Source organism: Oryzias latipes, chromosome 20, assembly GCF_053564925.1.
Source record: "Oryzias latipes strain Hd-rR chromosome 20, Olatipes_Hd-rR_3.1".
NCBI classification, from domain to species: Eukaryota; Metazoa; Chordata; class Actinopteri; order Beloniformes; family Adrianichthyidae; genus Oryzias; species Oryzias latipes.
The window spans coordinates 28,334,994-28,358,987 of record NC_136256.1 but is presented as its reverse complement, the minus strand read 5'-3'; the positions used below and the strand labels follow the sequence as shown (position 1 = coordinate 28,358,987).

The 23,994-nt window shown below is 47.1% G+C and overlaps 1 protein-coding gene and 1 long non-coding RNA gene across 10 annotated transcripts in view; one reads left to right on the top strand and one right to left on the bottom strand.

The window, feature by feature from the left end:
- Positions 1 to 23,994, bottom strand: part of drosha (drosha ribonuclease III) — a 99,866-nt gene that overhangs the window by 57,954 nt on the left and 17,918 nt on the right. For all 9 annotated transcript variants that reach the window (XR_013652168.1, XM_078938599.1, XM_078938595.1 and 6 more), the window contains 14 exons: positions 23,649 to 23,916; positions 23,378 to 23,519; positions 22,378 to 22,538; positions 21,202 to 21,282; positions 20,717 to 20,803; positions 20,547 to 20,633; positions 18,345 to 18,416; positions 18,071 to 18,152; positions 17,096 to 17,170; positions 16,432 to 16,601; positions 14,508 to 14,632; positions 11,151 to 11,250; positions 7,743 to 7,850; positions 4,467 to 4,574 (listed from right to left, as the gene is read on the bottom strand). Coding sequence is in view for 8 of the 9 variants with exons in the window: in XM_078938599.1 (XP_078794725.1) it covers positions 4,467 to 4,574; positions 7,743 to 7,850; positions 11,151 to 11,250; positions 14,508 to 14,632; positions 16,432 to 16,601; positions 17,096 to 17,170; positions 18,071 to 18,152; positions 18,345 to 18,416; positions 20,547 to 20,633; positions 20,717 to 20,803; positions 21,202 to 21,282; positions 22,378 to 22,538; positions 23,378 to 23,519; positions 23,649 to 23,916 (1,666 nt within the window). In the remaining variant the exon portion in view is untranslated. The remainder of the gene's footprint in view (positions 1 to 4,466; positions 4,575 to 7,742; positions 7,851 to 11,150; positions 11,251 to 14,507; positions 14,633 to 16,431; positions 16,602 to 17,095; positions 17,171 to 18,070; positions 18,153 to 18,344; positions 18,417 to 20,546; positions 20,634 to 20,716; positions 20,804 to 21,201; positions 21,283 to 22,377; positions 22,539 to 23,377; positions 23,520 to 23,648; positions 23,917 to 23,994) is intronic.
- LOC144988309 (uncharacterized) lies at positions 1,281 to 5,891 on the top strand. Its single transcript, XR_013652170.1, has 3 exons — positions 1,281 to 1,797; positions 1,900 to 2,033; positions 5,512 to 5,891. It is a non-coding gene; the product is annotated as an uncharacterized LOC144988309 (long non-coding RNA).

Sequence of the window (23,994 nt, the reverse complement as noted above, 5' to 3'; positions counted from 1 at the left end):
GAATTTGGTTTTGAGCTGTTCAAAATGAGTTTATGCGTATTTAACGTAGTTTACAAGCAGTTATTACGCAATTGTATGTGATTTTTGTGAGATGCACATGCAAATTTGTGTCTAACGGACGTTTCATGATTGAATCATTGACGTATAACTTTTATATACGCGCACATATGTTGAAATTACTATTCCAAGTAGATTCACCCATGACCAATTTTCATCCATGCAACACATGCTAAATCTGCATAGCAGCTGTGTGGAACAGGCCTGAAACAAGTGACCAATCAGACATTATTCACTCTAAACATGGTCTAAAAACCTGCACAGCTTCTGTTTTTAGACTGACAGAAACTCTGTGGTCTTCAGACGGAGATCCACAGAACACAGCAAAGGAACCTAAAGGTTTCTGCAGGAAACTGTGTGACCATGAATTAAAAAAAACCTGCTGTAACTGCAAAGTCTGTGAAGCTCAGAGAAGGAATCTGATCAGTTTTACAACAGCAGAGTTATGAAAACCAACTTGACTTTCCTGTGAATATGATTTTTTAGAGCGCTCTCCGTTTATCCGACTTTAAATCAATTTCAAGCTCCAACGAGATACACGTGTAAAACATTAGCAGAGTCACGCAGCTCTGCAGCCTCCAACACTAAAATGTCAAACTCAAGGCTTTCTCTCAGTTTCCTTTAGAGGATGAGCATCATTTAAATAAAAACATTGACAGGAGAATAAAGCAAACACAGGTCGGTCCACTGTGTCCGACTAGAAGAAGCACTGCTGTGACCACAGAGATGAATGAAATGAAAAGCGGTTGTTCTGCAAACACTGTTGCCGTTTTCCAGGATTAACGTGCACAACTGTTCCCGACAACATCCCGCCTGCTCGGATTCAGGGATGGCCGCCTCTGGCTGCGCAGACAGCAGACATCCTCGCTCACAAGTCAGCTGCAGACTTCTCCAGAGCAACGACTCGATCCTGCTGTTATTCACTGCAGAATGATCTGGCCGGCTCCAAAAGACGGAGGAGGCCACGGGTTCTCAGGTGAAGAGAGACAGTCTTTGCTGGCAAAAGACCGTTGTCATTTCAAAATGCAGCTTTTGTAGAGTCCACCAGGGTGGAGACAAAAGATATAGTACTAATTCAGCAAATCCACATCAAGAGCAACTTCTACACATTTTCCTAAACAACTCCTGGAGTTTCTTCCACTCAAAACATGGAAAAGAACCGACTCATTCTGCTCATCTGCATGTATCTGCATACGCCTCTGCCGCTGGCGCAGACGGCTTTGGGAATGTTCTGGAAACCTGTCGCGTGGTAACCAGGCGCTGAAATAAGCAACCATGTGGATGGGCTGCAGACGTCTGTAAGGTGGGATCAACCCAACAGGGACTCGGGTTTGGCCCATGACGTGTTGATGACGTGATCAATGGGTGGAGCCTAAAACCAACATGGAGGAGAATCTGATGGTTCTCCTTTATGAAGGGCTTATTTAATTATTTTGTTACATGTGTAGGGATTGGTTCTATTGTATTCTTATTTTTTTTTAATGGAAAGCACCTTGAGCGGTCTGTTTGACATGAAAGGTGCTTTATAAATAAAATTAATTTGAATTTCAACAGACGGAAACCGTTCTGCTGCTCGTCTCCAAAAGAAGCAATGAATGACTTTTGGTCTGTGAAAAGCCCCCATAGACGGACCTACACCCCCCTGTTGTTGACCCAACACCCCCATTGACCATTACTTGAGGGACAGCCAAACAGCAGCAAAGCCTGAAGCTTTACGTCTTCAAACATGATCAGAAAGAGGTGCAGTTTTTGTTTTACCCTGATCTTCATGAAACACTTTTTTTTTTAACTTCACACAACAGAAACTTTTTCAAAAATGAATATTCCTTTTTTCTTTTAAAGGCTGGAGAACATCACACAGAATTCACACCATCTCCACACAAACAGCTGCATGTCTGCAGGAAGTGAAGGGAGCGACTCCAGCGCCATCATTCACCTCGTTTGGGTTTTAGCTGGAACGCCTGAGAAAAGGGCAGGTGAGAGGACGGAGGCTCTTCTGGAGCATTTGATCCGTCAGAGTTCTGAGCTCAGCAGAGAGCAGGACCTTCTCACCCTGGATGACCTGCTAACATGTTATTTCTACCTTCAGAGTCACATTACTGATAAACGTGTGAACGAGGCGGAATCAAAAAGCCAGACAGAGAGTCCTCCAGAGCAGGTGAGATCGCACACACCTGTCAGCCAGGTGTGTGCGATCTCATTCACCTCCGGAGCTCCGACATTGTGGACAGAAGGATCCAGAGAAGCAACAGTAACCTTCAGGAAGACAACATGGAAGGATGGGCACTGAGGAAGTACCTTTTCAAAATAAAAGACACTGTGAGATGGTGTCCAGCAGCTCACATCAGCTCTAAAAGCTACACCGACACAAACAAAAGCCTGGTTTCAGAGCTGGGGGGGCAGCCTTGCTCAGGTAAATTATTGAGAGCCCCTCAGTCAGCGTGGGTCAAAGCCTGGAAGGAGGCAGCGGGGGCCGGCTGGATTCAGGAGGTGGCTACAACCCAACACCCCCCCCCCCTCCTGAGCTTCACATGCTAAATGTTTAACAGGGAGAAGAGCTTCAAAGAGCAATGGCTCCACTGCAGCCAGCATAAGGCCATAAGGGGGGGGTCCCTCTGGTTTTCTGTCAGCTGCCAGAATCCGTCCGTCCTCCTCTGCAGCAGGATGAACACAGACGAGCAGAAGCTGCTGCACTATAGAACGTATATACCAGAACGCGCTTTCCCCGGAGAAACTTTATTAAACATCAGAGAGAGGATGCCAGAAACCTGGATGAATTCTTTACAGACACCCCCCCCCCCAGCAGCCTTCATCTCCTAGAGGAAGAGAGGAAGTAAAGTGTCTTCTCTTAATGGGGGAACAGCTCATTACCCCTAAAAGACAGGACACCGTTTCACAGCAGAAGACTCAGAGTCTGCAGCACTGAGCCCAGCCCGTCCGCTCATCAAACTCCTGAACGTTTACACCCCCCACCACCGCCGCCGTTCCCCTTGCCAGGTCACTGCAGAAGAACTAATGAAGGGTTTGTGTTGAAGCTTCTGGTCTTCACCATCAGCGGGATAAATGTCTTATTGGAGGGCAGAGTTAACAAGAGACGAGGTCTGAGGACGAAGGCACTTTGACAGAAGTAAAAGACCTCCATCTCCACGGAAACGTCCTCCAGTTCTGCCGGGGAACCCCGAGGCGTTTCCTGGCTAGTCGAGATGCATGCACCCTCAGGTGTGGGTCCATGCATTTTATTGCAACAGTTTAAGAATTGTACTCCAAATGACCCTCGTTGACATAGGAGGGAACATCTAACATAAAAGGGCTCCATCTGATTGGTCAACAACGCTAAAGGCTCTATCCGATAAGATAAGATTGTTTTAGCGCATTTAAGGTAACCATTTATTGCATATTTTGCTGTGTTTTGCGATATGCATATTGCACAGCTTGATCTTGCGATAACAATAAATTTGCGGTATATTGTGCAGGCCTACATCTAATAATGACGCGCAGATGTTACTACTTTAGTGACGGAACCGTAGGACTGATGTTTGTTCTTCAGAATCAGCTCTGAGCTTTGAACTTTCTGAAATGATTCTAAAAACATTTAGGATTCATTTAAAGAATAACAAGAGCAAAATCCATTTCATTCATGGCACGCAGAGCCTGAAATGCAACGATGGACGAGCAGCAGATTCTCTGTTTAATGAGCAGACTGAAAACGTTCAGCGTTAAAGGGAACCGGAGCCAAGGTGGAGTCCTTGTCGTTTTGTCCCCACCTGTGTGGACGGCGCCGCAGACGGACGCTCTGCTGTCAGACTGGCTGTTTTCCTTTAGCGGTTTGCATAAAGCGAGAGAAAAGGCCGCAGACGGACTCGTGTTTCCTTTCAGCGCCCGCACTGACAGGTCCTCGTTAGGCAGACAACAAAAAGACCAATCACCGATCAATAAGCGCAAATCCTCACGCAGCGGCGAGAAGTCAAGCACACAAACACTCGCGGGGCCTCAAGCCGATCGTAATGCATCCTTCCCTTCTTAACTATGTATGCTACAAGGCATTGATTTCTAATGTATCAGCTGGTGACAGCTCTTCAATGCAGCTGGAGGCAGCCGCCGGGAGCCCCCCACTCCAAGATGCACACCTGACACGGGAGAGCTGTCGTCCTGACGACAGTGACGGCCCCTCACAGCACAGGTAGGCCTTTGTTTGTGTGCAGCTCAGGAGAACACCTCAGCCTGGGTTTCCACCTGCACCGTCTCTACAGAGGTGGACCGGGTTCAGTAATGAGGGAGATGGTGCCTTCCTGGATGTCTGCGCATAACAAGCCCCTGTTCAACCCCCCCTGCCCCCACCCCAACAGCATGCTGTCCAGATGGAGGGCAAGGATTACCTATGGCGGTCAGAAGGCGGTGCAGCGTCTTACCTGCAGGAGGCAGCGCTCCTTGAAGACGTAGCCAATCAGCTCATCCAGGTGCATCAGGCACTGGTGGTAGCGGATGTGGTGGGTCAGGACGGGCAGCATCATGGCGTGCTGAGGACAACAAGCAGAAAAAGAAACAAACAACATTTATTCACAACACACATGAAACCATCAAAAAACCACTTCTGCAGAAAAAAGGAGAGGCCTGGCGCTCCGCTTCTGAACGTACCCGGGCCGTCCCGCAGACCCACGAAAGGATGCAGCCGAAAAACTCCAGAGTGGGAGAGCAGACGTACGCCAACAATGGCAGGTGTATGAAGTTGGGGGGGGGCAAAGGCTGCTGCACACACATGAACCCCCACCAGAGCTGAAGGAGCCGCGCACGCTGTATTTAGTGCTGCCGGGACGCCCGGAGCCATGAGGCTACTCGCAGTAACCGCCACGCCATCGGCGAGGCCACCGTGACACGCCCCCCCTGCCTCGTTAAGCAGCCAATGAAATAAGGCCGTGCTGCGCCACCGTCTGCGGCGCATGCTCTCATGACAGACGCGTGTCTGCAGGAGAAGGCGGGGCTTGTGGGAGTACTTCAAAGGTGGAAAGCTGTAATTTGACAGCAGGTGGCAGCAGCAGAATGTTGCTTTGACACCATTTTTCCTGGTTTGATTAAACTCATTACTGTTAAACAGGAGTTCTTCTATCCAAAAACTGTCCGACGGTTGCTTCTGTGAAATGTCTTAATGCTGCTAATGTACACCTCTTCGGCCATTAAGCCGCTTATACCACGGTTACTTACAAATAAAATAAATATTCAACCAATTTTTAGAACTTTATTATTGATTTTTTCACAAAAAACTGACCATTTGTGACGTGGTGTGACTATTCTACACAGTCATCCATTTCCAACAACTAAACCTCTAATTTGAGAGAAAGTTGAACACGTTTAGTATTCCAGCGGCTCAGCAGAGGTTTGAAGTGTTTTTTATTTTAAAGCGCCTGGTAGACACAGTTTAATGAGATCTTTGCTCTTTTTTCACATTTGTTCATCCAGATGAGCTTCCTCCAGAAGAAACTCCTGTGTCCACCTTCAGGGAGCCCCCCAGCACCGACGCAGACCAGCCTGCTGCCTCTGAAGACGAGCTTTCCCCCATCCAGACATGGAAATCCATTCCAGTACACACGCTGAACTGATGCTGGCATAAATAACCAATAAATCCAGATCACAGGGAATATATAAATAAGTCAACTGGTGAGTCAGAAACGTCTGATTCAAAGGTCACTTTTTCAAATATAGTCTGTTCCCATTTAAGTTTCTCTCAACTAGAAGCACAGAAACAGATAATATTCATGGGTTGGATCAGAGCCGATCCAATGTTCTGTTCCTCTGAAGATGAAAAGCTCCAGAATAAAAGCCTCGGCTATAAAACTCTGCTTTTTTCCCAAAGAATCTGAATCTATGTCTGCATTTTAGTTATGTTTATGTCACTTAAGCCTTTATTTCATGGTCACATCTATTCAACCCTGACAAATCCTTATTCACTGGCAATTTACCCATAAACATGCACAAAAAGGCTTCATACTCCTGAGTGTGTTACAGCAGAGGAGGGAACATGAACCCTTCAGGTGATATTTTAACAACTTGATGTAGAAGAAAACCCTAAAAAAGAAACAAAACAACAGCCCCGACTTGTAGATCTAACCATCAACCTCTGCCTGCTGATCCCCGACTGAGCCTTTGTGGTTCAGAGCCTCAACATGAGCAGGAGAAACGCCTGCTTTTGTGGCACAAAATGCAGTGTCTAACCAGATTATTCCTGAAGCAATCCGCCTCAGGGAAATTGAACTGGACAGCAATTATGGATTCGTTTCTCCTTAGCTGAACCTTTTCGGTCAGAGGGCTGGCATGTCGTTCGACTCCAAACGTGGGCAGGTTCCTGAGCTGGAGAACATCTACCATGGAGAGAGTCCTCAGCAGCACCAACACTGACTATCCTGTGAGTCACAGGCCTAAGACTTTGTTTGTGTCTTTCCAATGACGAAGATCTGCATCTGTGCAGGCTTCAACGCGCTCAGCAGGTGCTGATGGTCCACCTCTCCTGGGGGCTGAGCTGCAAAGCTGCAGAGATGTTAGCGTTGCTTTTCCTTCCGCTGAAATGGAGATGGAATCAGAACTAAAAACTGAATCAGATGGTGTTTCTGCACGACACAGCTGGCATGTAAATAAAAGTGTCGGTCTGAGTGTTTGCCTGATGAACGGGTAAGTGCTGCAGCTCTGCGGGGGTCCACTCCCCCCATACAGACTCTGACACTTGAATGGAGATGTGAAGCAGCGAGCAGATATCAGAGGAAACTTTTGACAGTCGCAGTGCAGCACAGAGGCTGAGTGTGAGGATGGAAAGATAATGGAGCCAGTTTTGTATTTTCTGCTTGTAGCAGAGATTCGGCTTCAAAATCAACAGGATTTATGGGAAAAAAGAAAAAATAAGGTCATGTCTGATCTGAATCTGGATCTGAAGTTTTTTGATGGATTTGGAGCCGAATGAATCTGTTCTTTGGAGGTGAACAACACGTCCAGCATGAACCTGCAGTTGTGATTTATTAAGGGAAAGATGCGTAAGATGTGCGTGCGCACGGTTTTATAAATCCGAATATTTCTGTGCGTACGCACGTCCTATGTTTCATCCGTACACCCCTTCTGACGCAAATCCTACGCAAAGTTTTATAAATGAGGCCCCTGGTCTTGATTGCTACAGATGAATATAAAAACACTGCAGACAAAATAATGTTCAGCTAAGGTCTTCACAGAGATGCTGGTTCATTGTTCAGAGTTTTGCCCAAAGGCAGAAGGCTTCTAGTTTGATGTCAATAGAGACGTAGAGACCTTCAGTTTTTAATGGCGTCTTGAACTTGGATGTTTGTTCAGACGTCTTCTGGAGGACGGACAGTTTGAGTCTCAGAGAAGATGCTTTCCTCCACCCCGACGCCGTCAGATGAATGACATGCTCGTATTTAAGGCTGGGGTTGCGTCTCTACATTCAGAAAAACTAGTAAAAGGACTCTGAATGCTCCAACTGTCATTTCCCATCAGACACCTGGACGTCCCTCAGTCCTGAAGACACCACTCCAACATTTTAGTCCTTCAAGAACACAACAGCTCGTCTCCAGAGATCAGCTTGCTATCACGGCGAAATGATTCTCAGCTTTAAAGCCAATGCGATTGGGTGATATCTCTGTGGTTATTCCTGAACCTGAGTGTGCTCATGTGCAGGTGGGCGCGGTTACCTGGCAGACGTCGGAGCGGATGCCGGTTTTCCAGAAGCCCTGGCTGCTGAGCTCCACCGTCACCTCGCGCCGCATGGTGTTCTTCTGACGGATCTTCTGAAGAGCTTCCTGCCAAACGAGCAGCAAGACAATCATTGATTCACTGGAGCCTGAAACAACCCCGACAGTCAGGTTCTGCTGTTTTCAACCAGTGCAAATCAGAAGGTTTGGGTCCCGCCCACTTTACTACATCCACTGCACCCAGAAGTGAAGTTCTTGAGATGACAATCTGGATTTCTGCCTTCATTGTGACAAAGTGGTTAGTCTCACATTCTCACATTATGGGCGGCTGGGTAGCTCGGTTGGTAAGGTGAAAGGCTACCACGCAGGAATCCAGGGTTCAATTCCCTGAGGGCAATAAACAATGGTACTGGCGGCAATCACCATATCAATGGCGAGCAATTAACATCACACAGTGGGGATCCTTGACCCTCAACGCTACTGCCTCCTGAGGGCAGTTCAGCTGCAGCTCACCGTCAAACGCGGAGAAGAATTTCCTCGTTGTGGGACAAATAAAGTATCAATTATTTATTCTTGGCCTCTTAAGGACTGATCGAAAACTATAGTATAATTATTTTTTTAGTGTTGTCAATAAATCTCTAAAAGCTCAAAAAAAAATATTTTATAGTTTGAGGAGTTGAGGTTTTGAAATTAATTTGCATTAATGAACACGAACAAACAAAAACGCATAGTGAGGATCACATTTTAAACCAAGATGATTTATTTTTAGCCGGTGCAAGATCCCAATCTATTTCTAACCTTTCAACATTGAGACAAGAACGTGAACTGCTGTGTATTCAGGGGTTTTACTTCGGTCCTCTTACTTTCAAGATTCAAATGCAAGTACAAAATGTTTCCCCTGTTAAACAAAATGACGCGTTGATAATGCGCTCGTTCGGTGGAGCCCTGGACAAGATCTCTGATGTGAGACGGTCATCTGAACTAAAACTATTTACTGTAGTGAGAACTGTAACCAACAGTAAATAAAGGAATGCAAGCAACCACCATAGGAGACTTGATCAACATCTAGTAGACTAGATTCTGCAGAACATCTCCACCTGAGAGCAGTAAAGCTGCCCAAACTGCTAACTTTGAACGGGAAAAGTGCTAAAAACAGAAGAAACAACACAAATTAGCTGAATGAAAAACCATAAGAGCAGCTAAAACAGTGAAATTTTCACATATTAAACTAAATATGTACGAATGATACAGAAAAGTCTGGATGTGAGGAGAAAGAGACTGAAAAAGATTTAGTTTTTTCTGCTTCAACGTAAGACAATCCTTAAAGGAAAACAAAAGAGCTTCACATTTTCACATGGAATGAAGTCAGGTGAGGAGGAGCCCCTCCCCTTGGAGACGGGACAGACGCTTCACACTTGGTCTCCAGTGTGTCCTCAGTTGGGTAAAGAAGCCATGTTCCCACTGTGGTGGGCAGACAACCACAGGGATAATGCTTCTGGTGGAATCTGCCACTGTGTTTGGCTTCACTAATTGCTGTGGAGCGGGCTGACAGAGAGATTGTCAGAGCCGGTTAGCTGGAGAGCTTTGCGGAGCAACCTGGGAAACGAAGTAATTGAGCTCTGAAGTCTTGTTCATTATTGCTGGGAGTGAATCAAGCAATCCAGGAAGAGGCCGTGTCTGCAGCTCAGTCTGTGGTGGTGATGGGGTTATGTCTACTGAGGAGAAGGTCCAGCACCTCATAAACAAACTCACAGCACTGCTAATCTGGGATTCCTGATGGCTACAAGGTCATCACTTCAGTCACTTTGACCTTTTTCATCAGTTCTCCACTTGGAGGTCTGACCTTCACCCAACGCCACAGAGCCGTTAGTGATGTTTCACCTCCAGCTGGAAGTTCAGTCAAATATGTATAAAAGGACGACTGCTCTTGTTTCAAAGATGACAGGAAAACAAGGCGAGATGAAGGCTCAGGTCAGCCAATGTTTGAGATCTTTAGGTGAATAAATGTAAATGTAGGTGAGAACCAGTGGCCGTCCTTCCACATCCACAAAGAGAGGAGTTTATGGACACATTTCTAAAACCAAATATCAACAAAAGTGTAACAAAATCTGAAAGTTTAGAAGAAAAAACGATTTAACACAATTGTGGTTGATGTGACATGCAAAAGGCTAAACGGGATTTAAAGATCCACTTGGATGAAAATGGTGTTTTTGGCATTTTTAACATGTTCTTGTGTAAAGAAAGTTAAGCTTAAAACTGCTTTTCTGAGTACGCAGTTGGAAAAAGACCTTATTTGAGGTCGAGGAAAATCTGCTAAGCGGGGCGAAAAGCTTCCTGCTCCACTCCATTCTGATCATCCGCCTGCAGACAAATAGATCCATGAACTTCTGTGTTTTCCTGGTCTGAGCTGGAATCTGGATCTAAAGTGGACGGATGGACAGCTCCAATGTTACTCACCATTTTTATTGCACCGCTAATTTTAGGCTGGGATTGGCTGTAAGCTAGTGGGAGAGCATGTAAACAGAGAGCTCTCAGTTATGGGTGACTGGATTGAACAGTCCCGCCCACAACTCAGAGGTGGATTTCTAAGGAACTCCTTGGGATCATCATAATTGTGCCAAACAAAGATGATCGGAGCAGGACTTTAAAGAATATTTACATTTATTTTTGTGTTCTACATCCTTGTTGTCATTTTATAGTAATAAGAGTGAAGTTGGAGCAAAGCAATAATAGTAGAATTGGCCATAAATATTTATTGTATTTTCAAATCTGCTGAGGCAGGAGGATCTTATTTTGAAAGGACCTTGTATATGCTGCTGTCAAAAGTAAACGTTGAAACTGCTCTTTATAGTAAAAAATGTTATAATTCAATCTTTGTAAATATTTAAAAGCTACATTAAGTGAGTTAATGGCCACAAAAGTTTAAATAAAGTGTTATGTTTTTTGTTAAATTAGACAAAGACGCCGTAAGATTTAAATTAGATTGTCTTGCATGAAGCTCTCCCCCTGAACAGGCATGAAGCCAAACTAATGCGTTAAAAAAACTGTAGTTTTAGTTAACCTCTCCATTTCAAACTAAAGCGGCAGGTTTACACTCTAACCATTCAATAAATGGTTGCATTTTGAGTCCAAAGTGTGACTAAAGTGTGAAAGGCTGATGTTTTCACAGAGACCTCAGATCTCTTCTGCTGTGTGTGTTTTGACAGTAACCGACTACCAGCAGCGGGTGAACTGTAGCGCACAGCAGGAGTAACTGCCATGGCCCCGGCTCTGCTTTTTTAAATTAAAGCCTGTTAATCTGTGGCTTCTGCAGGGCACGGACACGCCGACCCAAGGCTTCCAGGAGGAAGCTGCCGGCCGCCCCCTGCCGCCGGCCCGGGAGAGGATGCTTGTTTGGCTGCGACCCACCTCTCTTTGTGACAGCTTCTGCTTGTCCAGCTTCTTGACCTTTGGGCTGTTTGCCAGCAGGTGGCGCAGTTTCACATAACTCTTCCACAGCTTCTGGTACCTGTGGACAGTGGAGAGCGGGCGTCACGCCGGCGGAGTCTGCAGATCCTCAAAGCCGTGAAACATTAAAGGAGCTCTGTTACAACCCCTCATGCTCATTTTCTGTAAGGCCTCATTGTCTTTGCGCTCATTTGCACCTGAAAAGAGGCAGAGAGTTATCGGCAAGGTGACATGTAGCCCCCGCACTGGCCCCCCACTCTCCCTTTTCAATCAGACCTCCTGATTGATGCCGTAAATGCCGAGCGTGACCGTTCTGCTCCCATTCTGCAGACTTTCTCCTCATTCACCCAGAGTTATTCAATTATGATTGGAGAGGAAAGGTGGAGGGGCTCGAGGGGAAGGAAGAAGGAAGGAGAGAGTGATGAGGAAGGACAGGAAAGGAAAAGGACAGAGAGGGACCGATTCATGGAATGGAAGAATTATGGAGCTTTAATGGCGGGGACTTCATTAGAGACTGAGACGAGGGAATGAGACGGCTTTACGCCCCGATTATCGGCCCCCCCACCACCTCCGCTCTGAAGCCGCCTGAGTGACAGAGAGACACAGACAGGAAGAGAGGACGCCCCCCTCCCCAGCTCCCAGCCCACTCCAGTGACCTTTCCACAGATCCGCCGTGGGCTCTGGGGGCGGAGCTCTGGCCTCTCTGGCTCATGCTGTCATTAGCGTATGCTGGCTCTTCATTTCTCTTCCCCGTCTCCACCCTTTCCATCCTTGCCGCCACCTGCTGCCGCTAGAAGGACTTTCCCAGTCCTGACCTCCAACCGACGCCGAATCAGATCAGATGGTGATCTAAAGCCTCAGTCACAACAGGTCCAGATATCCACGCCCTGATTACCCGATTCAGGCGTGTCCAGCCAAGTTTGGTGGATCATCCAGATGTTCCTCTGTGTCTTTCTCCTTGAACTCTCCCATGGATCCGTGTTTCTGACTGTTGGATCATGAACTCTGACCTGAACTGAGTCCACTGAGGCCTGACCTCCTCTATCATCCTCTGTGTTTTTACAGTGAATCCATCTTGGCAGCATCTTTCATTAGTTCCATGTTCAGCTTCAGAGAGGTCGGGTAAACAGGATGTACAGGTGAGATCTGCTGAAAAGGTTTTGTTGCACAAAGACCATAAACTCAGCTGGTCAACAGAAAGTCCAAACAGCAACAGACTTGTGACACTGACTTGTGTTCTGCCAAAAGACAGCAAAAAAAAATAACCATAGGACCCAAAGATAAAACTCTTTCAACTAAAACTCTACATTTAATTCAACATTTCAAATATGTTCACCCCAATGGCAGATTTTCTGTGACCCTTGTGCTATCCTAGGCACTTTGACATTGGGAGTTGGGTCATCTAGACCCACTAGACAGAGCTCTGAACCTTTTTTCTTCAATGATTTGTGATCTTCACTGGTGTCCATGGATTACATGAAATCTTTCCACCTTTATCCACCTTTGTCATGGTAGGGAGAACACGTCAATGGAAGGTTGGGGTCATAGGATAGAACAAGGGGTAAATAAGAAATAACAAATCTGCTAATGGGGTGAAAACCTGGTCTTCCCAAGAATTCCTATTTTAAGAAAAACATTCTGGTCACTAAGACACGTTTTTTAAAGCTAAAAGGATTTCTCTTTTGAAACAATCAGACAAACGAGGGATCACAACACATTTGTGACTGAGGTGAGGTTCGTCTCCGTTTGGTTATTTCCACATTCTGACATGACCTCTGCTCCTGTGAAGGTCAGAGGTCATGGTCCCCAGAAGCAGAGGAAACCGCAAACCAAACCCTTTTTTTCTTTTGAAAGTACAACAAAATGTTTTGACTTTAAATCCTTCACATTGTCTTGTCATGTCAGTTGTGTCTTTTGACTGAGGTGTAGTGTGAGTTAGTGGTTCAGGTGAGGCACCTGATCCAGACTGGTGGAGCTCCTCTCCTCTCCTCTCCTCTTCTGCACTTTCCAACATTTTACACTAAACTGCTTTTTATTCATCCACACATAAATTACAGAGGCGGACGTTTTCATGGAATACATAATAACAAAGATATTTACTTTAGCTGTAAAAAGAAGTCATTTGTGTTTTCCCTGCTGTGTTTTTCAACAGAACGAATCAGTATTTTTAAAGACCCACACCGATCAAAAAGGCGTTTTTCTGATGATGGAAGACATTTATAAGAAAATAAAAATTCGAGCTGCATTTCTGAGTGTTTCTTTATCCGAATCGCCGAGCATCAGAGCTCCTCCACCTGATTTCTCACAGGAACACGAGGATGATCGTTTCTGAATTTCAGGTCTGTTCTCTACATTTTAGTCATGTGACAAAAACACAGACATTAAAGCTGATATTGAGAGAACTGCACTGAATGATAAATAATAAGACAGAGCGACAGGAAAAGCCCTGAAAAATCCCGCTTCAGGTGTCTGTGCTCACACCAACCATGATCCAGATCACAGAAGCTAAGCCCCAAAACAAGCTCAGCTTTTCCTCATTGTGTCTCTTATTCACAAAAAGCCATTGTGTCTTCCACTCTGCTGAAGTAAGGCTGTAATCTTTTGGTTCTAGTGAGTCACACTTTTGATGGGAATCTATGATTCTATGACGGGAACTTTTAGGTCTAAAAATCCTGGATGGAGCCGGACTTTCAGATGTCACGAGGAGACTGTTCATGTCATGTGGTTCCCCCTCCCATGTGTCTCTTCCATCGGTCCGTCCCGCCGCCGTCGGTCACGTCGCTGACCTCGGAGGCGCCTCGTTCCTGCCTCAGTGGTTCTGATCCAGCTGGAGGAGCTGTGGTGCTGAAGCCCGCGGCTCCCCCTCCCTGTGGCATCGCTGCCGCTGCAATCAACGGCGAGCGCTGCCCTCGCTACACGCATCATTAGCACTGCTGGGAAATCCTCTCCAGCGCTCTCTTATTACTCCTTTCTGCATCAGCTAATGATGTCCCAGTCCGTCCATAAATTTGTCGTTTGTCTGGCGCTCTGAGAAGTTTGACACCGCGGCAGGGCACACGGGGAGGAAGGCGCTCAGAGGACACGCGGCTAAAATTGTTCTGCCTAAATGGATTTCCTGATGATTGACCCGTTTGCAACTGCAGCGAAAAACATTCACAGCTTTCAAAGTACAGCGCAGACACTTGTGATTGGTGCACGCGACCACGCCGTCACTGCTCAGGACATCTGAACCACAGCGCCCCCTGCTGCAGAGGAGCCCCGCCCCTACCCTGCAGCTAGTGCCCCCAGCAGAGCAGAGCGGCGTGCTTGTGTTCTTACTGAGGGTCTCCGGCGTAGCTGAGCTGAGCCGGTCGGATCCCGAAGTGGACGATGATGGGGAAGGTGATGACGTCCGGGTTGAACTGCTCCCTGTCCAGCTGGTCGATGCGCACGGAGCTGGGTTTCTGAGGGAACAGACAGAAATTAGTCTGGACGGAGTGGAATCGTGCCGCAGCATAAACGTCTGAGGCCACGAGCCCGCCACCCTTCAGCCAGCTGTTGGCCGCGTGTGATACGAATAATCCACGCCACCAGAGTCATCTGTCACAGGAATCTAATGAGACGACATGCTGCTGGTAGCAGCAGCTCAACAATGATAAAGTGAAGTGAGCGAACGCCTGCCGCTCTTATCGTGGAGGGATTGACAGGAAACGCTTCCTCAGCCGACCCCTGTCGCGCGCTTTGCTCCATCAGAAGGGGGGGCGGGGTCAGCGCGGCAGATGGCTCGGCTCACCTTGATAATAGCCGCGCTGCTCATCACCACAGCCTGCTTACAAACGCTGATGCAAGAGCCAAAGGTCGGCCTCAGATCTGGCTCCGACTGCTTGGACAGCGATGCAGGTGAATCGGCCGTTTAGGCTCCACTGCGTCTTTACATTGGTGTTGATGCACCATGACTGATTGGAGGTTGATGACATTTGGAGGCTGACATGTGGATCCTGTCACTGTGTGTGAAATCATCACGTTTCTTTGAGCTCTGGACATGTGAAGTGAGATTCAGCCTGATGCTCTGAGCCGTGGAAAGAATGGCAGCAGCTTCCTCCCACACCTGTCTGTTTATGCTGTTTATAACGTTTTTATGACATTTTTCTGATGACAGAAGACAAATGTGAAGAAAATTAAGCTCAATACTGCATTTCTATATATTTTTTGTCGTTGTGAATCAGAAGCAGACAAAAAAATCGTACTTGTGACGTAGAAAATCCAATGGGCGGGGCCACAAGCTCCCTGCTCCGCCCCCTTCTGATTCATCCAGGGGCTGTAAGCTAGCAGGAGAGCATGTAACCAGATGCTAACGTCCCACCCACAACTCAGAGGTGAATTTCTAATGAACTCCTGCGGTTTGCAGAAACTAGGTCCTAGAAAACAAGTTTTTTTTTGGCTTAAAAGGCGTAATCATCATTAAAAGACCACTGCGAAGTAGGGCTGCACAATATGAGGAAAACGTGATATTAGTGATCAATATGGCGATGACGATATAACTATAAACAAATAGCAAAACAATCAAAAACATCAAGTTCATTTCACTGCAACAGATTAATTTAAATAAGAGTCAACATAACCTCGTCTACATAGGAGGCCAACATCTAACATAAAATGGCTGCATCCGATTGGTCCAACGCATAAAGCGATTTATTTGATTCGTTAAATACTTTAAGTTGACAGTTTTAGCACATGCGATGTGCATGTTGCCCAGCTTGGTACCGCAATAACGATAAATTTATTGTGCAGGCCTACTGGGAACGCTTTGAAAAATCGATCAGAAGATGATCAGAGTGGGACTTTAAAGGACAACCTAAGAAATGTGAAGCAGCAGCAGGTTCAGAGCAGACAGGAAGCGGACTCAACTCTTGTTATAGAAATGCTAAATGTCACTTTCTAGATTTTTTATTTAAAAACAGACTCCACTGTGCTGCTTTGAACATCAGATGCCTCAATCTCAGCATGGAGGAGCTAAAAAAGACCTAAAAGCTTCACCAACATGAAGAGGATTTTCTAAATCAGGAGGAAGCTGGAAATCCTTCAGCGGTTTATTGAAATTTACGTCCAGGAAGTGTAAGACACTACCACAATAAGAGCTTTTTAAAACGGAAGGGTCCAACTGTTCTTAAAGTATAGGCGTGTGTGTTTTGAGACGTGCGATGACAGCTTTGGGGCAGCGGCTGTTCAGGGCTCAAACAGCAGAGAACGGGGGGGGCCTTACCATGCCCGGGTTGGTGACGATCATGCCTTTGCACTCCTCTGCGTACTTCTGCCAGTCCAGCTGCTCCCACTGCAGCATGTCGGCGATCTCCTCCTCGGGAACCAGGGCCTTGCTGCTGCAGAGCAGGTACAGCAGCACCTGGTGCATGGACAGCACCTCCTTCCCGCCGTCTGAAACCATCAAGCAGGCAGGGAAAGTTTGGCGACGAGGGTCACGTGGGACAGAGTGTTCAAGCAGAAATAAGGAGAAGTGCTGCCGACTGAGAGGGAGCTTGATAGAGAGCTGAAAAACACAGCCTCGCAATGACACTACTGCACCGGCTCTGGTAAGCCCGCCCCCCGCTCCCCTTAATTCTCCTGCTTTGCACGGATCACATCAGGAGCGCTGGAACTTCTGTAAAGGAGTAAGAGTCTGCGGCTGCAGAAACTGGAATAGCTAAGGGGGGGAATTGTTTTTTGATAGAAGACGGTAGGCAGGTGGCATGGCAGCCCCGGCAAACAGCAGCGCAGCGGCATGGCGCAACAGCGCCCCCATGTGCACAGAAGACCAACAGCGTCTCAGGAAACGTACTCAGAAAAGATTTAACAAGACCTGCTGCAGATTCTTCCTTCATGTTGGATAAGAAATCACACGAGCTAGACGTGCGCAGCAGTCAGAATCCTACCAGGTAAGAATCTGACGAAACGGGGCATGAAGTGGAACTGCTGGCATCCTGAGGCCTCGCCTTCGCTGTCCGGAGCTGAAAGGAAAAGACTTTTGGTTTCAAAGAAACAAAATTCTGCAGCTTTTCTCACTCAGCAGAGCTGCTCGACAAGCAGCAAACGTGACACCTCCCTCATCCAGAAATCCCAACATGAATGCTCCATGAATGTCGCCAGTAGTTAATACTTTTTGGTCTGTTTTCTTTATATTTACTCACCAAGCTTTGATTTCCAGAATAAACAGCTGCATCAGTATTTACCTGACACAGCATTTCCCTTTCAACTTTTTAAAACAAGTTTTATTTTATTTTATCTTGAGGAGGGTTTTCTGCATTGGAACATTTTGTCAAAGTAACAGCTGGTTTTCTGTCATTAGCTGTGACTGTGAACAGTTCAAACTGTGATGCAGAAGCATCAGTCAGCAGAAGCTTCTTCTGTTGGTTCAATCATCAGTCGTGTCAAATCAGAACAATTGTTGGACTTCCTCTGACTTCAAGCAGCTCATGAGTCCGATTCGGTCTTTAATTCTCAAAGACCCACTCTCACACCCTCAGCCTAACATTAGCGATAACGACGCCACCTTGTGGCTGTCATCAAAGGTTTTTCTGGACCTGGGGTTCATAAACTTTTCTTTAAATCAAAGTTCAGCCCTTAAAACACTTGAACGGTCATTTTTGGGCCTTTCCAGCTCTATGAGGAGCTTTCTGGGTCGTTAAAAAACTAAAGCTGAATCCTTTTAATTGCCACCAATCTATTCTGCCCATTAACTTATTATTTAAAAGCACCGTCTGACAGAATGCTTCACTCAGACGATGAACTGCTTGAAAAGCTCCTGGAGGAGAGCCCAGGAACCAGATCCCTGTCCCTGCATGTCTAAATGAGTCAATATTGTCCCAAACATTGGTGGGAATGGCTCCCCCCTCCTCCGGATCCGGTACCTTTCAGGTTCCAGTCGTACAGCTCGAGGATGTCCTGGAACAGGTAGGAGGCGAACAGCTCCAGGCCTCGAACGCAGTAGTTCTGGAGGCAGAGAGAGCTTCACGTTAGGACGGAGACGCAGATCCAGATTCTAATGTGATCGCAGGAGCGTCTCATCCTCACAGCCACCAGCTGGACAGGAAGCTCCTTCTATAAGGATTAGCCCTTCAGCTGAGGTGTGCGAGTTACAAGAGGCTCCGCCAAAAAGAAAAGGGAACATGGCGTTTTACTGACCTCCGGCGCCATCTCCTCTATGAAGTGAATGGTGTAATCTATGTTGAAGCGGATCACACGGCACAACGGAATCTGTGATGATGAAAGAAGCAGAGGAGAAAAAGGACATCGTTACCGCGGCGACAGGCAGAGGTCACGGCTCATCCTGGAAACTCATTAAAAGCTCGTTTTTGGAGAGAATCCGGTAGAAACGTGCAAAACCTCACGAGTCCCAAATGTGGCTGAAGCCGCTTGACCTCTGGTGGTGGTGGGTGGGGGGGTAATCTGAGCAGGATGCTAGTTAGCCGCTAAAGTTCCAAATGTGTTTACCCCCCAGCTTTGACGAGGCTGCACCCCCCCCCATCCCTTTCATATCGAGAAAAGCCCCAAGATGAAAGACAACTGCTGACAGGCCTTCAAAGAGTTTTCATACTCGGACCCGAAGCTGCTGGACGGAGGCAAAAGTGCGTTTCTTCACACTTCGGGGCTGTGCAGACGATCCTTTAGACCTGCGGACCGGTACCGGCCCGTGGTTCATTTGGTACTGGGCCGCAGAGAAATAATAAATAACTTACATTACTTCCGTTTTATTTATTTCAGAATCTGAAAGACGTTTTGTTTCGAAAAATTGCCAGATTCTCTGTTCTATCCGTCTATGTCACTCTTGACGCAGGCCAAGGCGCTCTTCTGGGTCGTGTGACAGGATACCGCTAAAATAAAACCCAGAAACTAGCAAAATGAGTAAAAAACAAACATCTTTGGAAAGTTTCTTTGCCAAGTGGAAAAGGCCCAGCCAGGAGACAGAAGAGGAGCCTTCCACTCCCAAAAAAAGAAAGCTACATTTAATAGACAGTACTTCTTTTTTGCACCATGAGTGTGGGAAGGGGAGGGGATGATGACGCCTGTGCGTGTCAAAATAAAAGCTCAGGGATGGTCTTGTCCCGTCTCTGTTCCTCCTTCAGCGCAGCGACAATAATCAATGCCTACATCTTAAAGACCAGTCTGAAAGCTGTGTGTGACGTGATACCGGGCCGTGGTGCTAAAAAGGTTGGAGGCCGCTGCTTTAGATGATCCTTTTAATAAAATGATCCAAAACAAATCCTTTTCTGTCCTCATCTTTCCATTTTTTCTGCTAACTTCCCTTAAATGTTAACCTTCTTCCAGATCATTGAACTCAAACCCTCCGGCTTTCTCCTGCTCACCTGAAGGTTTGATCCCAGCAGTAAAGGGTCTGATGACGGAGTGCAGGTGTGTCTGGAACAGACTGCTCTGCATCAGACCCCCAGGTCGTACAGGCAGGTGTGCCTTAAGGCCTGTACGACCTCAAGGGACGTCATGAAAATGGAACGTACCATTGTTGCACGTGTGGTAGGTGTATCATGAAGTATTTGTAAGGCTACGGGGAGGTACACTGATGACGTACGGGTAATGCTGTCGTACGGCGGCTCTCCTACTGCAATCATGCAGTCTAGGTCACACTAAGGCCGGTCGGTTTTGCTTGCATCTGTCCGCGATAACCGTGGCGAACGTCTGAGTTGCATTCGTCAAAGCGCGATTGTCTCCAGTGTTTTAGAGGCTTGGTATTTTATTTTAAATAATATATAGTGATCTGAATTTCTGATTTATTTTATTTAAAGTTGTTTTTTTACATACTATTTTTTCTGAAGATGCTTAAATCTATATAAATTGGTTTATGGTTAATAAATGCCGCAGACAAGACAAAGTAGGAGGTAAATCCGCTTTTTGGGGGTATTTTCTGAAGCCTCAAAAAAAAAACCAAATAATTATACGTTTGATACAAATTAAGTAACATTGAAATGATTTTACACCTGCTCCATATTTTAAATCACGTAAAGGTGAAGTTATAGTTGGATTAGAAAGTCAAAATGTCATGTTTTTGTTTTTGGAGCAGAGTCAGACTAAAATCACGTATTTATGATCTTTGCAATCCTGACCGAGTTCGCTGCACCGTCACGTCTTCTAATCGCTGGAAATAAGTTCAGGTTAAATGGCGAGATATGCACATGATATTCTAATGACAGTGATGTCATCAGCTGCGATTTTATTTTACGATGGCCGTTCGACCAATGCGACCGGAGCGATTACAAACCGCTATGAAGGATAAACGGCGTTTCCCTAGTGACGCTGAGAGAAGCCCTGCACCCCCCCGTCACCATCAGACATCAGTGCTGATTGAGTCTTTAAGAAGAGCAGCTTTCGTACACTGGTGAGAGGCGTGTGGGAGAAGAGCGAGAAGCCTTCAAACAGATACTCGTGGTCGTCGTACTCGATCACCGTCGGTCTGTCCGTCTGAAACACAGAAAGGAGCAGATTCAGCGTCACCGCTGCGTCTGAACGGACGCGTCCGAGTTTCCAAGGGGACGTTTTCGCACCAGGAAGTTTGTGGGAGGAGACACGGTGATCCGGTAGTGGAAGAGCTTCCCAGCGTTGTTGTTCATGGGACGGCAGGGTTTCACAGGCTGGAAAAGGAGCAGATCAGGTCATCGATTTGAGCCAAACGCCATCCTGGTCTCCTCCTTAAATCAATGCTGCAGCTTTAAGCACAGAAGCCAGTGAGGGAAAACATGAGCGACACTCCTTAACCAGGACTCGTCTGCGTGAGCCCGAGCTGAGTAACAGGCCGATATTTTACAGGTCGGCTCAGAAGCTGATCCTCTGACAAAACAGGCGGAGTCATATTTATTTTCTAATCACCATCGATGCCAAGACAGGAACCTGAAAACAAAGCTGAGATCAGCAGCAGTCATCTAGCACGTCTGCGTCTGCGCAGGCTGCAGGTGAAAGAAGGAGTGAAACTGTGTGTGACCCCCTCCCCCCTCAAGGTTAGCGGGACTGATGTATTCAGGCTGCGTCCTACCTCCTCTCCGGGGTAAATGCTGTGGCGGATCCCCGTCCGTCTGGCCTTGGCGCTGCACTTGCACAGGGGACCGTCGTTCATCTGGACACAGCAGACAGACGGCCTGAACCACAGGGCGGGGGGGGGGGGTTCTGCTGCTCGGCTCAGCTACACCCCCCATCCACCGCTGAAAATCTACAAACTGCCTGTTATTTTTGCACATTCTGCTCCAGCTGCTCCTTTACTGCAGAACCCAAGCAAACCTCAAACAGCCACCTCTATGAAACATGGCCTGGTTCTGGTTCTGAGCTGGGTCCACTTGGTGTTTCCACAGAACTTTTCTCCACGTCTGTCTGCCTGTTCCCCCAAAAGCTGGCGAGGTTTCCTAAACGCCTGATCTACCTTTACCGCCTGTGAAGCCCGTCTGATTGGCTGAGGATCATCAGGGGATCTTAACTCGCACAGTCAGAGCATTTCCACCAAAGGACTGTTGTCAGTCTGCAGCGGTTCCACCAGCAGAGCCCCCTTTTCAGGGTTACATTCAGTTGAGACGACACGGCACCTGCCATCATTAGCTGGAAGCAGAAATTACACCTTTACCCTCATCTTAACCCAAAAGTGCTGAGAACTGTGGGAAAAAAACGTTATTAAACCTTAAAACAAAAAAATATGAGCATTTAAATTAAAGTTTCTGTGATAACGGGGGGACTTCCAGTTCTGGTTGTTGATGTCTGCAGCCAGGTCCTCTTGGAAACTTATCACAGACCAGCAAACCCATAATGCACCTGTGCAGTAAGGCCCTCTAAACGGAGCTATAGAATGCGGTTAGAATATAAAAAGGGTTCATTGTACGGAAAAGGTGAGTAGTGACATGATCATCAGTTTTGTTCATTTAACAAACTTATTTAATAAAAGCTTTTCATAATTAACCCAAACTGATCTTTGCACCCATAAATACGGCCGACTGGATCAATGCTGGCAGTGAGACGTTCTCGTTGCCGCTTTGCTATGAATTCTGGGTAAACAGGAAGCTGCAGCTGTCACTGATGCTGCTGTGGCTCACAAGGTGATGCAGAAACCTGCTCCTCCGTGAAAGAAGGGCTTTCTTCAAAAACTAAACCCTTCTCAGAGCTCCTCAAACGCTACAAAGAAAGAACAGGCTGTTCTTTCTTTGTTGCTCCTCAAAGACATACCAACCTGTCCGGGGTCGTTGTACCACAGCTCCTCGTGCAGCCGGTCGGGATGGGCTTTCTTCCTCTTGATCTCAGCGATGACGTCAAAAACCTCGGAGTCGGAGCTGCTGGAGCAGCTGCTGCCATCCTCGTCTGACTCGCAGTCCGAGTCGCTGCTGCTGTCATCTGAAACGCAAAGCCTCAAAGCTTCAGGCAGACACTAGAACACTAGAACCGTCCTCTACAAGCAGCCAAAGAAACCATACCACGTAGTTCAGCTGTGGAGAAGCTTCAGAGAACGGTTTCAGAGCTGAAACGCAGAAAAGGCGGTCCCAGAAAGCTGTGCAGCTCTGAGCGGAGCAGAAAGCTGCATTCTCAGCGACTATAGATTCCCTGTGCCAACAAAAGCTCCTCAGAGAGACGAAGCTCTTCATCTGTTTTCTGGTAATAACTATGAGTGACCCGACTGCAGGCATGATGTCAGCATGAAGCACCAAACAGGAAGTGAACTTCATGAAACGCTGAGGATTAAGTGCTGCCTACTGGTGGAAATGAAACTTTCCTGATGAGCAGCTGGGATCAGTGTTCAGTGGGAGCTGAAGGTCGCTTTTTAACAGTCACTCCAGTGAAATGATGTTTTTGGCGTTTTGAAAAAGACTTTGTGCCTTTTCTTCTGATGATGGAGGACATTTACAAAGAAAGTTGAGTTTAAAAATGCCGTTAGACAATACGCTGGGCGGGGCCACAAGGAAAACAAGGTGGATGCATCAGAATGGGGCGGGGCTAGGAGCTTTTGGCCCGCCGTCGTAGCGTCTACATCACTGCCACAAGCTTTTTCAGAAAATACTCAGAAAGGCAATCTTAAGCTTAAATTTCTATATTCATGTTCTGAACATGTTAGAAACACCATTTTCCTTGGAGTGGTTGCATAAATAAACTTCCAGCTTGAATCCTGAATCAGGACATTGCTGTTGGACAGCCAACCCCAAACCTCTAACGCCCCCCTCTGAGTTTTCTCCACCCACCTGGATCCTCGTCCAGTTTGGTTTTGGGCGGCTCCCACTTGGGTCTGGCCTCCTTGGCCCGCTCCTGCCTTTTTCCCAGCTCCTCCTCAAAGCGCTCATACAGCTCGCGCAGTTTACTCGTCCCCACCACGGTAGAGTCTCCCTGAAACAGACCAGTTAAAGAAAGAAAACGCCTCTGAACTTCAATGGCTCGCGCCAAACAGAGAGAGCTGCTCGTGGGGTCAGAGGATCGAACCATCCCACAAAGATCGCTGACAGAGTTTCACCGTACCACCTGGTCCATGGGGTCGTTGGAGTAGTAGCTCTCAGCGTGAGTGCAGCGAATCCAGGCGGGCTTCAGCAGATCGTCCTCGTCCTTCTCCTCCTCAGCCTTTGCCGCCTCCCTTTCTCTGTCTCGTTCTCTCTCCCGGTCACTGGCTTCTTCGGAGTCCCGGGTCCTGAGAGAGGAGTAGCTGCGCTCCCTGCTGAAGGAGCCCTCAGAGCGCCGTTCCTTCTCCTCCTCCCAGCGGCTGCGTTTCCTGTCTCTGCTGGACGAGCGGCTGCGGAAGAGAGGAAGACTTTGGTTGAAGCAGCTCAGCGACTTCAGTTCAGTTTTGTTCTGAAACTCCAAACACACG